Source organism: Octopus bimaculoides, chromosome 21, assembly GCF_046866305.1.
Source record: "Octopus bimaculoides isolate indiv1 chromosome 21, ASM4686630v1, whole genome shotgun sequence".
NCBI classification, from domain to species: Eukaryota; Metazoa; Mollusca; class Cephalopoda; order Octopoda; family Octopodidae; genus Octopus; species Octopus bimaculoides.
In genome coordinates this window covers 39,833,640-39,851,198 of record NC_142948.1, presented here as the reverse complement: position 1 = coordinate 39,851,198, position 17,559 = coordinate 39,833,640, and the positions used below count along the sequence as shown (strand labels likewise).

At 34.2% G+C, this 17,559-nt stretch overlaps 1 protein-coding gene across 1 annotated transcript in view; it reads right to left on the bottom strand.

Moving 5' to 3' along the window:
* Window positions 1-7,610: 7,610 nt before the first annotated feature.
* The window catches only part of LOC106867292 (uncharacterized), a 277,845-nt gene continuing 267,896 nt past the window's right edge, over window positions 7,611-17,559 (bottom strand). Inside the window, exons 10-12 of the mRNA XM_052975386.2 lie at window positions 15,810-17,474; window positions 12,881-13,124; window positions 7,611-10,583 (exon numbers count right to left, since the gene is read on the bottom strand). Of these exons, the coding sequence (XP_052831346.1) occupies window positions 12,884-13,124; window positions 15,810-17,474 (1,906 nt within the window). The 3' untranslated portion in view covers window positions 7,611-10,583; window positions 12,881-12,883. The remainder of the gene's footprint in view (window positions 10,584-12,880; window positions 13,125-15,809; window positions 17,475-17,559) is intronic.

The window sequence follows — 17,559 nt, the reverse complement described above, 5'->3', positions numbered from 1 at the left end:
GCGATTAACTTAGATAATACCTATTTGTGGTTTTATTTATCTTCAAGTGACATCAACCGTAAACGTGAGAGATGCGGGTATTGAATAATGAAAGGAGATAAGAACCACAACATCTATCTCTAAACACACAACACGCATACATACATGCGTGTGCGTATACATGAATATATACGTATAGATATATATACACATGTGTATGTATGTAATGATATATGTTTATAGGTCTGGTGAAAGAAACAAGGAAATAAAATATGAGTACATATTATTTTCATAAATTTGTAGAATTTAGAAAGTAACTCGAGCGTAGAGATTTTCTTCCTCTTATGATATTTATTGTACCAATGGACTAAATTCTTAGCCCTTGATTCATTCTGTAATGTCTGTTGGTCTGGTGGACTTATCCTACATACCGATGAAACTTCAAGTCAAATGGAACTGAGTCAAACTTATTAAATAATAAATATAACTTCCACCAAATGTGTCGAGTGCCACCTTCTTCCATTTGTTAATTCACTCATATATTTACATGCATATCTATTATAATAAATGGCAAGTTTGTGAGTTTGTGAATTTGTTACTTTAACTTCTCTGAGATTATCCAACAGACCTTCATAAAACTTGACACGTGTGTTGGGCTTATGCCCATGCGGTCACTTATGCACTTGGAATTTTTTAAAAATCGATTTTTAATCAGCATCGATTTTCCAAAAATCATAAAATTTCGGCATTTTTTGCACTAGCTATCATAACATCAATTTGACAAAAAATGCCAAAATTTGATGAAAAATGTTTCATGGCTATAAACAGACATCTTATTAATGGTAATTTATTACCAGGTACCTCAGCTAGTATATCTATATCATTGTTTAATGTCCATCTTCCATATAGCAATAAAGACATAAGCATACATATATATATATATATATATATATATATATATATATATATATATATATATATATATATATATATACATGCATACATGTACATATTTACACAATGATATATACATACACACTCCCATTCACAATTAAACACACACACACACACACACACACACACACACACACACACACAGGCACATGGAAAGGATTAATAAGAATTAATGTCTGGATTGTCAATGTTCCTTATATTTGTATTTTTTTATATTTCCTCACAAAATGACTTTACAAAGGCTTTGGAATTGTAATTCCCTGTGGACCAGTGGACCCTATAAATTTCATGTTCAGTTTTGGATGCTGGTAGCACAGGGCTTAGAATATTTGAGCATTAAACTGCATATTATTATCCTCAGCCCATCTGTAAATTGAGTCCAACTCCTGCTGCAGATGTGCAACATCACTGGGGTTCTATATTTTCTGTGAGACTTTTGTGTATAATGGAAAAATTATACAAAATGTATAAATAAATGATGAGTAAAGCACCAGCATATATGATGGACATATAGCAGTATGTAAGCTGACCCCAAAAATATCTCTAGAGAGGCTTTTTTATTGATGTACCCAAAGAGACCCAGAGCAATGGGTCAAAACATGTGCTCAATAAAATCTATTAGCCATTCCATCTCCTGCCTTATTAATACTATTATAGTAATGCTTCGGTATCTGAGTTAATTTGTTTCTGGAGACCACTTGTAAAGCAGAGCAGTAATTTCCCATAGTAGCAACATTATAAATTGTAATTTGTTCTCCCAAAAATATTTTACCTATAAAATTTATGATAACGTATATAAATGGCAATAGAACAACAGTAGAATGTAAAGAATATTTTATGGAAAGTAAAAAGAATGTCACGGTCATTTATAATAAAAAAAAAATATTATTATAATCGCTTTCTGAGTCACTTTCACTAGCACTAAACTCGCACACACCATCACTTGTAGACGCGATCGCCGATTCACAAGCATTCATAGATGGACTTGTAAATTTGTTTTTAAAAAAAACAAGTCTACAGGAGTTTACCCAGAAGAAGCTTTTTTGCCGCTCTCTCTCTAAATTTCTCAGTAACACACAGAAGCCTTTGTTATGGTGGTAGAAACTTTTGCACTTCTTTCAAAATTTGGATATTGTGCTTGAAAAATAAAACTCATAAACCCCAGGGTCTCATAAAGTGAGTCCTCATATTTATATTTGTATACATGTATATATGTATATACATGTGTATGCTTAATGTATGGATGTATGTATTATGAGTGTGTTTGTGTGTATACACACACACACACACACACAAATAAAACAATAACATGCAAAGATATTAACAAGATTATCTGGAGATAATCATGTTAATGCTGCAATGTAGATATGACAAAATATAAAAGATGATATCATTTGAAAGAAACATTAACGGAATAAAGTAAATGCTTCTGTAGGTTTATTGTAGATCATTCGATTAACTGGGAATTAAAGGATGCATGTATGTATATGTGTGTGTGTATATATATATATATATATATATACACAGACACAAACAATTATCTGTGTTGAAAACACAATATACAAAAATATATGTATACTTATGGAGGAGAAATATATAATATTTAGATATAAAGTAGAGAAGAGCAAAAGTTTTTATATATAAACTATTTTTCAGATTATTTTAGTATTAACTAGAGATTATATATATATATACATACACACACACATAGATATGTATGTATCTAGCCATCTATCTCTCACTCTCTGTGGATATATATATATATATATATATATATATATATATATATATATATGTATATATATATATATATGTAAATATATATATGTATATATATATTTATATATATATATATATATATATATATATATATATGTAAATATATATATGTATATATATATTTATATATATATATATATATATATATATATATATATATATATATATATATATATATATATATATATGTATGTATATGAATTGTATATATGTGTGTGTGCATGTATTTTGGTGGTGGTTGTGGGGTTCATGAGAAACTGATTCCAGGCTTATTATTGTATTAACTAGAGATTACACTTATATATCTGAGCTAAGAGATATTGTATACATCAACCAATGAGCAAGAACAGGTATGTATATATGTGTGTGTATATATATATATATCTATATCTATATATATATATATATAACAATGCTATTATCAATAGATTATTGGTTTAAGTATGGATTAGTGGATATACTGTAAGGTGCTGATTTATTGTATGTCAATGATTGAGGTATTTAGTAGTGATATCAATTGTAGGATATCATTTATAGGGTTTGAAGTTCATGTAGGCATGATTGTGGAGGGGGGAGAGAAAGAGAGGGGGAATAAAACTGTCAGAGTAGTGCATAATCCAGAAGTCCTAAAAAAGGGGTATAATGTTAAATAAATATACTTTGCTTATTTATTTGAAAGCCTTTTGCTGTAGAGGTTTCAAAAGATTTGAAAACTATCCCATTGCTCCCACAAATATTCATTTAAATAACTAGAATATTACTTTTCATACAACATGTAGCACATTCAGGCATAACTATAGGAACAGGTGAAGTTAAGAAGGATTCTTCTCAACCATTTGTCTTGGATTCTTGAAGAATTTTAGATGAATGAATTGATCCTAGTACTTATTATATTTTAAGCTTGGCACTCATTCTATCAGACCCTTTTGGTGAACAACTAAGTCACAGGGACATAAACACACACCAAAACTGTTGGAGACAAAGACACAATACAATGGGCTTCATTCAGTTTCCATTTACCAACTCTACTGACAACTGTAGAAGAAAACACTTGCCCAAGGTGCCATGCAGTAGGACTGAACCCAGAACCATGTAGTTCTTACCACACAGCCATGCCTGTGCCTATTTAAACAATATCTGAGTATCTAGATATCAAAATATATAAAGTATAATAAATTGATAATAAATATATAAAACATATATTAAATTCATTGATTTTTCTAACTTTAAAAAAAAAAGTTTCTAACTTTTCTGTAAGACATAAAATAAAAATACAAATCAATCAAAATAAGAAGAAAATTAATGAAATGAATTTAGTTCCATATTTTATGACTTTACCGTTCTGCAACAGAATATTCCCAAAAATAAAGGGGTTTTTTTGTTCTTTATATTGTTAAACGAGATTCAGATTTCTCTTCTGTTGCTGATAATATTTTCATCTTCTGGCTGGCATCACACTCTCTACACCATCATCATCATCATCTTCCTCATTTACTGTTCGTTTTTTTTCCATGCTGGCTGATGGTTTGACAGGATCTGATGAGTCCCAGGACTGAGGGAAGCTCCATTATCAATTTTGGAATGGTTTCTACAGTTGGATGTCCTTCCTAATTCTGATGGCATTAAAATAGGTACAGAGTACACTTTTGCTGACCCTAGTACAAGTGAGGTTGCCAGCTATCTTGCAGGAACAAATCCCCTTCAACTAAGTGGGTGTGGGTGTGGGGGTATTTGAGAAAGGGAAGCAGCAAACACCCCACCAACACACACTTTATTGAGGGTTTTTTTTCTTTTTCTTGAAAAAGTAGCAGTGGAAATAGTAGGGGTCAAGAGAAAAGAAGTGACAACGTAGATAGTTAGAGGACATTATTATGTAGCATGTAGTCCTCAACCATTTAGAATTAAATCCCTAGGGAGTTGTCAACTGTATTCTAGTTAATGGCAATAAATCTGATCTAGGTAGAATAATAACAGTTCCTGAAGGGTCTTCCCTTATATTTAGTGGAGGTGTAAGATTGAGTAACCCATTGGAAATTTATATCTTATACTAAATATAAGGGAAGACCCCTCAGGAACTGTTATTATTCTACCTAGATCAGATTTATCCCCATCAACTAGAATACAGTTGACAACTCCCTAGGGATTTAATTCTAAATGGTTGAGGACTACATGCTACATAATAACGTCTTCTAAGTATAAGTATCTACATCATCATTTCTTTTATCTTGACCCCTACTATTTCCACTGCTACTCTCTAAATTATTGTAGGCCTAACAAGGTAGGCATTATTTTCTAAACTCATTTTGCCACAGATATAACAAAAAAATGGTTTATCCTTTCTGTTTGATGCCCATGTATTACCTTGAGGTCAAATTGATGTAATGTTCTCATTAATTGCAATTGTAGAATTAAAGCCTACTGTCCGGTATCTGGCCATTGTTTAACTCGTAATGTAGTCTATAAATGTACAGTAACTACTCCAACTAATAATTACATTTATGTTGGTTGCACAATCAACCTTAAACAACGATTATATAACCATTTTTTAAAATTTAGACTTAAACATAAAGCCAATAGCACATCATTATCTAATAAAATTTGGGAATTGAAGGAAAATAGTATTGATTTTAATCTTAAATGGGAAATCATCAGGAGAGCACAACCTTATAGAAATAGTAGATATGGCTGTGGACTGTGCTCTATGGAAATTTACGAAATTTTTAAACTTAAGGATAACCCTAATCTAATTAACAATAGACCTGACCTTAGGGTTCTATGTGTGCATTGTTACTCCCGCACCTTTAAATATTTTTTAAAAAGTAAATCTTGCTAAATTTTTTAATTTAGTTTCTCTCATTTCCCTGTCTAATAACTATTTTATTTGAGGTATGACTTTTAATATATACTTAGAATACATTTTAACCTTCTCCAACCCACTGATAGTAGTCCTACATTTTCTCTAAGTTATTCTGAGTCTCCCTTATTTATCACTTTTTCGAAAACCTTAGCTTTATTTCTCTTAATTTAGTCCTGTTTTTCTAACTCTATTCCTCCCCATTTTTTTTCCTCTTCCCTCTTCCCCCCTTTCTTTCTGTTTGGATTTTGGCCATTAATATTATAGTTCTACTCATAAATAATACCACCCCACATTAATTTATATCTTATTTTAACTGGATATGTTTATCTTGTTCTAATTATTATTGTTCCCTATAGTTTTGAAATTAGTGATTCAGTGCTTCATTGTATTATTCTATTTATACTGTAGAATAGATATATTTCTTTAATACCTTGACCTTAATTCTCTTACCTTAAATTTTTTCCAAATTCTTACCACTCCTTATGGTATTGTCCTTCCATATGAATGTGGGGGAGGGGGTATTCATAAAGTTTCAAATATTTCAAGAAGAAATGTGTTTGCGGAAACAAAATTTATTATACTTATTAACAAAAAATGAGAAGAAAATAAACAAAAATAAAACAAAACAAAAAACTTCCCTTCTCAGTGTTTTACTGCCCCGCCCACCCCTTTCGTACTTCATTGATTCTCAAAGAAAAGTAAATGAATTTTCTTACTTTTCTGCTTACATTACATTAAATTACATTTCTTTCTATGGGTACATACATATATAAACATACATACATACATAAATATGCATACATATATATATATATATGCATATTTACACAGACACCCACACACACACATATATATATATATATACACACACACACATATATGTTTTTATGCATGTAAGTATGTAATTATGTATATTCATACAAGTACATATATATATATGTGCATATGCATACATACTTATAACATATATATGCGTATACACATAAATATTTATACACTACCATATGTGTGTGTATGTATATATATCTATGTATATGTAGATATATACACATACATATATACACACACACACACACATATATATATATAAATATTTATATGTAGTTATTTATAAACACACACACTCACATACATTTGTACATATGTATATAATATGTATATATATGTATATATATATATATTTATACATCATATAATACACATACATCTTGTACAACTTTTATAACGTTATAAATTTTTGGTTGAAATACTGCCTAAACACATGTCCAGAGAAGAATATAAAAAAAAAGAAACAAACGTGTGCAGCCAGTTAACTATTTCAAACCGACACAGAAAATATGACAGAACGATCAGACTTGTTAGAATAATGTTCCTTCAGCCAGTTCATTGTAACATATGTATGTATATAGTATATACATGCATATATATGTGTGTGTGTGTGTATATACATACATATATATATATATATATATATATATATATATATATATATATATATATATATATATATATATATATATATATATATATACATATATTTACATATATAAATATTTATACATGTATATATATTTAGATATACATATTTATACATATATATATATATATATATATATAAACATATATATATTTATACATGTATATATATTTACATATATATATTTATATATATATATATACATATATTTATGTATATATTACATATACATGTATTTATATATGTAAATATATGCATACACACACACACATACATATACATCTGTATATATATATATATATATATATATATATATATATATATATATATATATATATATATATATACATATATATAGATAGATATGTCCCTCTACACACCTATTGATATAATTACTTCATATTTTTTTAATATAAAGAAATAATAAATTTCATATCAACATCTTTTCTTTTGCAACATAATGTTTTCCTTTTTTTTTCTTTCCTTTTTTCATGAAATTCTTCAATTCTTTGGTTCCTGTCATCAATAAATTGATTCTAAAGCAATTCCAATGTCATTTTAATATTTATTCTTTTTTTGGTGATGTTGCTTAAATATTTTCCAATGTTGTTGCTGATGAGGGGAGGTGGTGGGGCGGTGGAGGTGGGTTTCATTTGAAATTTCTTTTCAATAGTCAGAGGGGTTTGATAGGTTTAAAGTTTGATTTCCTTCTGTATTAGTTTGTTGTTTTTTTTGTTGGTTCTTTATGAATTGCGTCAACATTGAGGAAACTGTTTAAGTCTGGGATGATTGTAGAAGGAGGAGAAGGAGGAGGAGAAAGAAGTGAAGGAAGAAAGAAAGGAAGTAAATGAAGGAAGAAGAAGAAGAAGAAGATTGAGGATTGGGTGGAGGACAAGAAGAAGGAGTAAGTGGAGGAGGAGGAAGAGGAGGATGGATAGATGCAGAAGAAGAAGAAGAAGAAGAAGAAGAAGAATCAAGAAATTAAATAGAAACAAGTTTGTAAAAGCAAATTCAAGAAGGAATTGTTATTGTGTAACACACACAGACACACAAACTCCTGCATAGACCAACTGGTGGTCCTCTAAGATTTGTGTTATTTCATAAACCTGCAACTTTGTGTATCTTTATAACCTAATAATATACATGATGATGGCATCAGTCACTGTTCATCCGAAACAGATGTAAAGTAAGACTTTTACCTCCATTTTTTAAAATTTATTTGTATTCACAACTTCCCATGTAAAGACACACCTTATTTTTCACCTGTTTATCTGGTTCGTCTACTTTGTAAGTGCTTACCATACATCATACTTATGGTCGACTTCCTATACTGATGCTACCTGTCCTGGATAGAAGAGTTGGAAGCTAAAGATCAAGCTTTTCTGGGCACTACTTACTGACTAGACTATGCTTGCTTTACTATTCTCCTTCTGTCTGTATATATATATATGTGTGTGTATATATGTATATATATAAAAACACACATGGTGGTTGTGTCTACTTTTTATGCCCTGAGTTGGATCTATAGTTTAAAGTAGATTGCATTTCTATAGTTTTCTACCAACAAACCAACACTTGATGTTTTCAGTGTTGTTTATTTCAATGGGAGCTCTGTGTTAGAATTCTTAGCCATTTCTGGCATCCTACAGGTCAATATGCCTTGATTCTTTTGAATCCATTTAACAAAATGGCCAGGTAGTGTTATCCTATTGATCTCTTATGCCAAAAGCAAAGTTACAGGGATGCAAACAAACCAAGACCAGTTGTCAAGTGGTGGTGGAGAATAACGGCACACAAACAACCTCACCCCTATACATATATACATGATGAGCTTCTTTCAGTTTTTAAATCCTCTCACCAGGCTTTGATTGGTCCAAGGCTATAGCAAAAGACATTTGCCCAAAATGCCATCTAGTGGGACTGAACCCAGAAGCATAGCGATGGGAAATAAACTTCTTACCCCACAGCCATTCCTGCACTCCTGTATACATGTGGGAATGTGTGTGTGTGTGTGTGTATTTACATGCACACAAACGTAAGGGAGAATTGCCTGACAGAAAGAGAGAGACAAGGTGAGAGAGAGAGAGAGAGAAGGTGAAACAGAGAGAGAAACAAGGTGAGACAGAGAGACAAGGTGAGACACAGAGAGAGAGAGACAAGGTGAGACACAGAGAGAGAGAGACAAGGTGAGAAAGAGACAAGGTGAGAGAGAGACAAGGTGAGAGAGAGAGAGAGAGAAGGGGGTGACTGTGAACTCACCTGAACATTCACCTTTCTGATCCAGTTGAATTTGATGATATTGGGGGAGGGGGAGGTAGATAAGGGACAATGATGGGGGAAAGGGGGGAGAAGGGGGAATTGCAGAAGAAATAGAAAGTCGGAAGTATATTTTACAAGGACATCCTCTCTCTTTCTCTCTCTCCTCTCTATATATTCATCAGACTTTTTCTTTCTGGTATATGTTACATATACACATATTTATTAATATATGTATGTATATACACATACCTCCCAGCTCCTAACATGCACACACACACACACACACACACACACACACACACATACATATTCATGCTATCTATCAATATATATATGTGTGTGTGTGTGTGTGTATGTATACATATATAGAATTTCGTGCGCACACACACACACACACACACACACACACGACCTGAGTATATAAAAATGTGAGTGTGTGCACAAACTTATATACTGCTATACTGCATACATGAACATATACATATGTATATACCAATTTATACTTACACATGCATACATGTGTGTGTGTGTGTGTATTTATGTTTGTATGTCCGTATGCATATACATACCAACATACTGATATACATAAACGTGTGTGAGAGCAGAAACACACGCATACCGCTTGCACGTAGATCTGCGCAAAGAGCCGACAGAACGGATATCTCTGGTGTCAAAAGCAAAGTGTTATCAACGAGAATCCTTTGGACAAATATTATTCTTGAGTTAATCAATTTGGTCATTTTTGTCAGAAGGATGACTACAATGTTAGTCTGGCCAATTGATGTGGAGTAGAGCTTGTCCCAGGGGACTGGTCAATTTATGAGTTGCTGAGCCTACTGCTTATAACAGCAGGTTAGGGATTGTGCTGAGAATGGAGGAAGGAGAAGGAGGCTGGGATGAAAAAGATGGATGGAGTGTAAGGTAGAGGGGAGGGAGGGAAATATTTAAACAATCAGAGAAGGATAAACAGTGATCATGGGAAAGGTAAATGGACAGACAGACAGACAGGCAGAGAGACAAATAGATAAATGGACAGACAGGTAGATAGACAGATAGATAGATAGATAGATAGATAGATAGATAGATAGATAGAGGGTGAAAGAGAGAGAGAAGTGAATAGATAAGTGTAGTTAGAGAGGCAGAGAGATAGAGAGAGAAGTGATAGATGTTAGTTAGATAGATGGATAGACAGTAGGCAAGATAAAAAAGAAGTTAATTTTTAAAAATCTATTTCATTCAGTCTTCTCTGTCATCTGGTGTCTGATTCATTGGAATTTTCTGGAAAAAAAAATTGGAAAAAAAAGCAATTAATAAACTGACAATAATGGAAAGCAATCAGGTGACATACAGACAGACAAACAATCAGCCAATATAATAGGCAGTTAAGTCTACCAAGATTAAATTCTTTAATTCTGTGTTTTATTTTTTCTGATCAGTTTTTGTCATTGGATTGTGGCCATACTGGGGTATTGTGTTGATGACTGATACAAATTATTATTGTACATTGATGACCTCATCTCCCTTATTTGTTTGATGGTAAGAAAAGGGGAAGAAAGAAAGAAGATGAAGACATAAGTTTTGAATTCATTCTGTGCTCATGGTTTTGGCCAGTCACATCACCCCCCCCCTACTACTTATTTTTATCTCTGGCACTTAGGTTAATGATCATTATTTGCTTAATAGCTAAACTGTATTTTTTTAGGTATAACAATGTTTGATTGTTAAACAACATCAGTTTTTACTCACACACACACACAATGCATACACGTTTATCTAATTCTCTTTTGAAATGGTGAAACTCAAAGCAGATATTGCTATAAATAATATGTAACTATTGGCGGGGGAAAACTCCTTTGCACAGAAAATGTTGTGCACAAAATGTGTGTGTGCGCGTGTGTTTATATATATATAAATATATATATATATATATATATATATATATATATATATATGATAGTCTTTCAGTTTCTCTCTACCAAATTCTCTCATGAGACTTGATCAACCCAGGGCAGTAGCAGAAGACACTTGTCCAAGGTACTGCACAGTGTAACCGTAGAGCCTACGGTCGGGAAGCCTTAATAACACAGCCACAGTGGTTAACAAAAGAATGGAAAGATTCTTTTCCTGGCTGTTGAAGGATGAATATACAATGACATAATACAAGATACTCAAATCAACATAATATCTATTGTCATTAACTTTCACTCAATCAGAAAGCTACAGCCTCAGAAAGGTTCAGTCTGGATGGTTTAACAAACACAAACAGATTATGTATATATATATATATATATATATATATATATATATATATATATATATATATATATATATATAGAGAGAGAGAGAGAGAGAGAGAGAGAGAGAGAGAGAGAAACTGTTATGTCAGCTCTCTGCATATGTCTATATTTTAGTTGCTGTCTATAGTTTAGTAAGAAAGTGAAATAGAATGCTAGTTGGTTTGAATGTGTGTTTGTGTGTTTGAGAGAGAGAGAGAGAAAATTGTCTTTCCAAAGCATTGAAGGCAGGTTTAATGCCCAAGCTACATCTCTAACAATCTCCAATGAGACGTTCAAATTGAGATGTTTTGCAATGAAACAACACAAATTTCTGGTATGTTGCATATGTCCTTTGGTGTTTAAATACAAAAGACATGACTAAGTGTTTAATATTTTCTAACAACTTATCACCAGCAACACAAGATGCGATTGGCTGGAATACATGTTGAAAAGTGTGTCTAGCTGCCTGTATAGCTAGATTGTGCTGGTAGTTATTTTATTACCAAATATGGATATTGTTGCCAAAATGGTCAGTTGAAGTAAATATTTAAAAATGACAAAAGCAAAGTCCCATGGCAAGCACCTTTTCTCTGTCCAAAAGCATTACCTTCAGATCGTCTCTACTTATTTTCTGACTTTTCGTTCACCCTTGGTTCATATCCTCACTCAGTGCACTCGGCTGGCAAATATCATTTGTACCTGTAATACAAAGGCGGGGCCAGCCTCGTTACATCCTGTGCCCTCAGAACTACGTTAAGGGTACGTGTGTTTGTGGAATACTCAGCCACTTCCATGTTAATTTCTCGCGAGCAGGCTGTTCAATTGATTGAATCAACTGCAACACTTGTCATCACAATCGATGGAGAGTCAGGCCATTGTTCCATACATTATGAGTCATATAAAACTTTTGTTTCATGAGTCCAAAGTTACTCTAATGGTTGAAACAAATGGGAATGTGTGTTGTACATGATGCATGGACATCAGGGAAATGTCTGGTGTGCCACATGTGATACAAAGGATAGACAAAGTGCTAATGAAAGAGAGAGAGAGTGAGAGAAAGAGAGAACAGTTTCTAACATAATATTCTAGTAATTTGGTAGATTAGAAATGAAGTTCTAGAATAATATTTTGCTGTCTCTAGATTTAACCTTTGTGTTTAAATTCTGGATACCTTTGCTGTTTCAAACCATTTTAGTCACTTCTTACGATATTCAGGGATTTGGTGCACCAATTCTAAAACTTGAATAAACACAGAAAATAATCATAACAACAACAGTAACAACATCAATTAACACTCACCTTTTAATACCCTACTTTTGCTGCTTGAGAATATGTGTCCCCTGGAATTAAACCCTGTTGTATTTTCTGGTGGCAGGGGTAACTATCACTAACACTAGCAACCGACGAGGCCCAGTCTTTGAGACAGCCGTAACCCACCGTGCTGTGCCGGCCGACATACTGCTGTATCCATGGCGACGTCGAAGCAGACGATTTCACAACAGGAACCGGGATGCTGCTCATGATTGCCTGCTTCTCACAGAGTCTTCACATTTGTTGGTAAAGAATGATGATAATTGGTGGAGAGAAAGAAGACGACGAATGGAAGAAGACGGGTTTCATAGTTGGTTTTTGTAAAAGAAGAAAAAGAAAAGAAAATGAGAGATAAATAAAAGATATATCTTGTGGCTTAAAAAAATTCTAACTATAAATTACAGCATACATACATATCATATATGAGTGTGTGTGTGTGTGTGTGTGTGTGTGTGTGTGTGTGTGCGTTTGGAAGTGTGTATCTATCTATCTATCTATCTATCTATCTATCTATATATATATATATATATATATATATATATATATACACATACAATGCAACATGAGATGAAGTGTTTTGCTCAAGAACACAATGCACCAGCCAACCTAGGAAGTGAAACCATGATCTCTTGATTGCGAGTGCCGTACTCTAACCACCGGGCCATGCACCCTCACACACACACATCATAATCATCAGCACTGTTTACCTGACTAGTTATACGCTAGCATAGGTTGGACAATCTGATGGGCTCAGAGGGTTGCTTCCTGCTCTTCTGCCTACTGTGGCATGGTTTCCATGGCTGGATGGCCCTTTCTTTCTTCATGCCACCAGCACTAGTGAGGTCACCATGCAGCTTGCAAGGTTACATGTCCTGAGAGAGGCAGCTTTTGTGTGAACAGACAGACTGTTAAAGCATGTGAGAAAGAGTCAGAAAGAATATGTCAATGTTTATGTCTATATGTGTGTGTGTGTGTGTATGTACACACACACACACACATATATCTTGATATGTATGTATGTGTGTGTGGAGAGTAGACATCGCCCAGACATACCATAATCTCTTTAGCCAGCTACTTTGTGCCTCAGACCAGACTGGTGCCACACACTATTTTACTTGGATATGGCCATTAGATTTTATGATACTACAAGATTGTAGTCAGCAAGTATCATCATCATCATCATCATCGTTAATATCATATACCTTACACCATCTTCCCTGAAATTATGAGTTTTCATTGTCTACATCACTTATGTTTATCTTTGTTGTAAACAACATTATTGCAAATCCTATCAAAACCACCATCATTAATACCATTATTAGCATCAACAGAAACCATCTCCACCCTCACCACTTTGGCTACCTTCTTTTCATTCAACATCTCTACCATTCATGGATCCACTTATAAAACCAAACAGAAAACAGTACAACACCCAATGGTTTTTCAAACCATTTTTTTTCCTTTCTCTTTTTGCACACTCAAAAATTATTGAACCATGGAACCAACTACCCACATCTAGACACAGTATTCTTTGAAAATCCCATGTTTCTTGAAATTCAACAGCCTTATATTCCAGGCTTCACATATCAATGAACCCTTTTCTTTCTTTTTTATAGCTTTTTTTTACTGCTTACTTTTAGCTTTCATTGCTGTCTTTCTTTACTTGACTTATTGCTGCTTTCTGTCCCCTTTTTTTTTACCCTTTCTTGCAAGCAATAAGCTCTTGATTGGCCTTGTTCGTAAAGTACATTATTCTGAAACATAATACTAATTTCAAAGTACAAGGCCACAGTTTGTGGATGAGGAATGGCCATTTAAACGAATTCCTGTATGAAATTGAAAAGATTAGAAACAGAATTCTGCCTTGGATCAAAAATCTAAACAAACATGAGTAACAAAACAACACAAGGTATTCTGTTGGTCCCACCATCAATTCAGTTAATCCGATGTCATATCAAAACAGAGCATATAAATAATAGTCATGAATATGAAGATAAATTGTGTGAAACAAACAAATATATCTGTATGTATGCATTAATCAAAGAATACGATATTCTAGATCTATCACAACTGATCATTACCAGTCAATTTTGCTTTGAGTATTAAAATCACAACACCAACTGTTAAAATAGATCAAGTGTCCCAGACCAGATGAGACAGCTCATTCCAAAGTGTTTGAGTATAGTAGATATCGATATTTAACCATCATTGTGGCTTACCAATCCCATGTACTCGGATCATCTTGAAACAAAGTCAATCCCTGATTATATGACTGATATGCAAATAGAGTGAAACTGTTTTGCTGATTGGCTGTGCCATAGCACACATGGGAAAGAGACAATTATTATGTTTGTCTATTTCTCTTTTGGAATGATGGGCCTCAGAGCAGATGCAGTGACCAAAAAATAGGCTGTAAATATATGATTAAAAACACCTTTTGGACACATTCACACACACACACAAGCATACATACATGCACACACATACACAAGTGCACATGGACACACACACATTCAGACACATGCATGCATGCACACTCATACACGCACATGCACACGCACATGCACACACACATGCACACACACATGCATATATGAATTAATTTTTATGTTGATTAGTAAAAACAGTTTAACATTAAAATGAACAGTTACTCAAAACTTCTTTGTGGAGTAAATAATATCTAGAATGCTTTTTTTGCAAGAAGAGGAATGGAAAGTGCATCGAAGGGTGGCAGGAGGCCGAGACTGAAAGCACTGTCACCTCTCTTTTTGCAAAACTTTAACATATATATATATATATATATATACACATACATACACGTGTGTGTATGTATATATATATATATTTATATATATATGTTTATGTGTGTGTGTGTGTGTGTGTGTGTGTGTATGTAGCCATTTGTTTTGTCATTTACCTGTTGTGATTGGCTTTCTCGGATAATTGAATGACTGAGGCAGGAGTCGAGCCTGTGATGGGACTCGATGTGGGTAGGCTAGCTAACATGACTCCGGGGGATAAAGTCACTTTTTCGTTTGAGTTTATGTCAGCTATAACAGTCTTATGTTGGTTCGTTGGGTCAGGTCGGTGCTCCAGCGGGGCAGTACTGACCATATTCTGTTTGAGGACATGAGCGGATTTCTCACACGATGTCCACGGCAGCACTGAGGAGTTACTTGTTATGACATTTGTCCTCTTGTACAGGTTTGTTGTATTGCTACTGTGTTGCTGTTGTTGTTGTTGTTGCTGTGTTTGTTGTGGCTGTGGTTGTTGTTGTTGTTGTTGTTGATGATGCTGGTGATGTTGTTGTTGATGGTGTGGTTGTTGTACTTGTTGTTGCTGCTGTTGATGGTGGTGGTTTTGTTGCTGTTGATGTTGTGTATGATGATGGTGCTGATGGTGCTGCTGTGATGATTGTTGTTGTTGTTGGTCAGAGCTGTCCGAATGTGTGTTACTGAGGTGAGTTGGGTGTCCAATGTTTTTGATGACCGTGTTATGCGGCAAAATGTTATGACTCTCTATTGTACTCGCAGAGTTTTTCGCTTTCGTTTCTATCAACGATGTCTTCGGTACTGAAGCTTGTTGCTGCTGCTGCTGCTGTTGCTGTTGTTGTTGTTGTTGTTGTTGTTGCTGTTGTTGTTGTTGCTGATGTTGATGCTGTTGTTGTTGTTGTTGCTGCTGCTGCTGTTGTTGTTGTTGTTGATGCTGTTGTTGCTGCTGGTGTTGCTGCTGCTGCTGGTGTTGTTGTTGCTGCTGTTGACTGCTTTCGTTGAGGGGCGTTTTATATATGGAAGCAGTCGGCAAGCAGGTGGGAGACGACACTGCTCCCCCTGCCGTGCAAGAGTCGGCACAACCAAGCAGAGGAGCATTGTTGAAAACAGCCGTCGAGCGGTACTCCATCGAGTCGAAATTACCATTGATTCGAGGTGGGATTCTTTCAGTAGAATATTCGTAACCATATTTACGATGATAGTCGTTATCAAAGCGGGAAAAATCTTCACCGAAATGGACCTTCTTGCTAAGGTCTATGCTATAGCTGTCGAAGCCATATTTGGGAATGTCGTAGCTATACTTCGTCTGAGCCACCAGGTCAGCATAGCTGTTACTGTGGTATGACAATGGATGCTGGTACTGTCTGTGATCGAAATAATAACCATTTGAGTAACAGTGTTTCTCAGCAAACGGATCTGTCGCTGAGTAGACGGAGCTTGTGAGGGGAGTGTAACCATGGGAACGGTAGATGTCAGAGTCCAAAGCAAAGTTGTTGCCCGGATACGAGTAAAAAAGGTCGGGCTTCAATTCGGCACCGTCACATGCGCCATAACCATTCAAGCTAGAGAATGATGCGTAGCCGTTGAGGGCGGGGAAAGCATCTCTGTATGTGGTGGCTTTCCTTTTGCGACTTGCCTGAAGATAGTCCCGTACTTGAGATTTCTGCTTCTTACTCTTACTTGATTTCGTTTTCGTAAGGAAATCGTCTTCGGGGAAACCAGGTCCTGAACAAATATCCAAGTCCAGCAGCGGATACGGCAACTTAAATTCGTTCCCACGTTTGCCGAATAAATCTTGCCCTTCATCATCTCTGGAAAATATGAAATAAAAAGTATAAAAATGCAATACAGGAATACATAAAAAATTAAAAAAATACAGAAACATTTTCAGTTGAA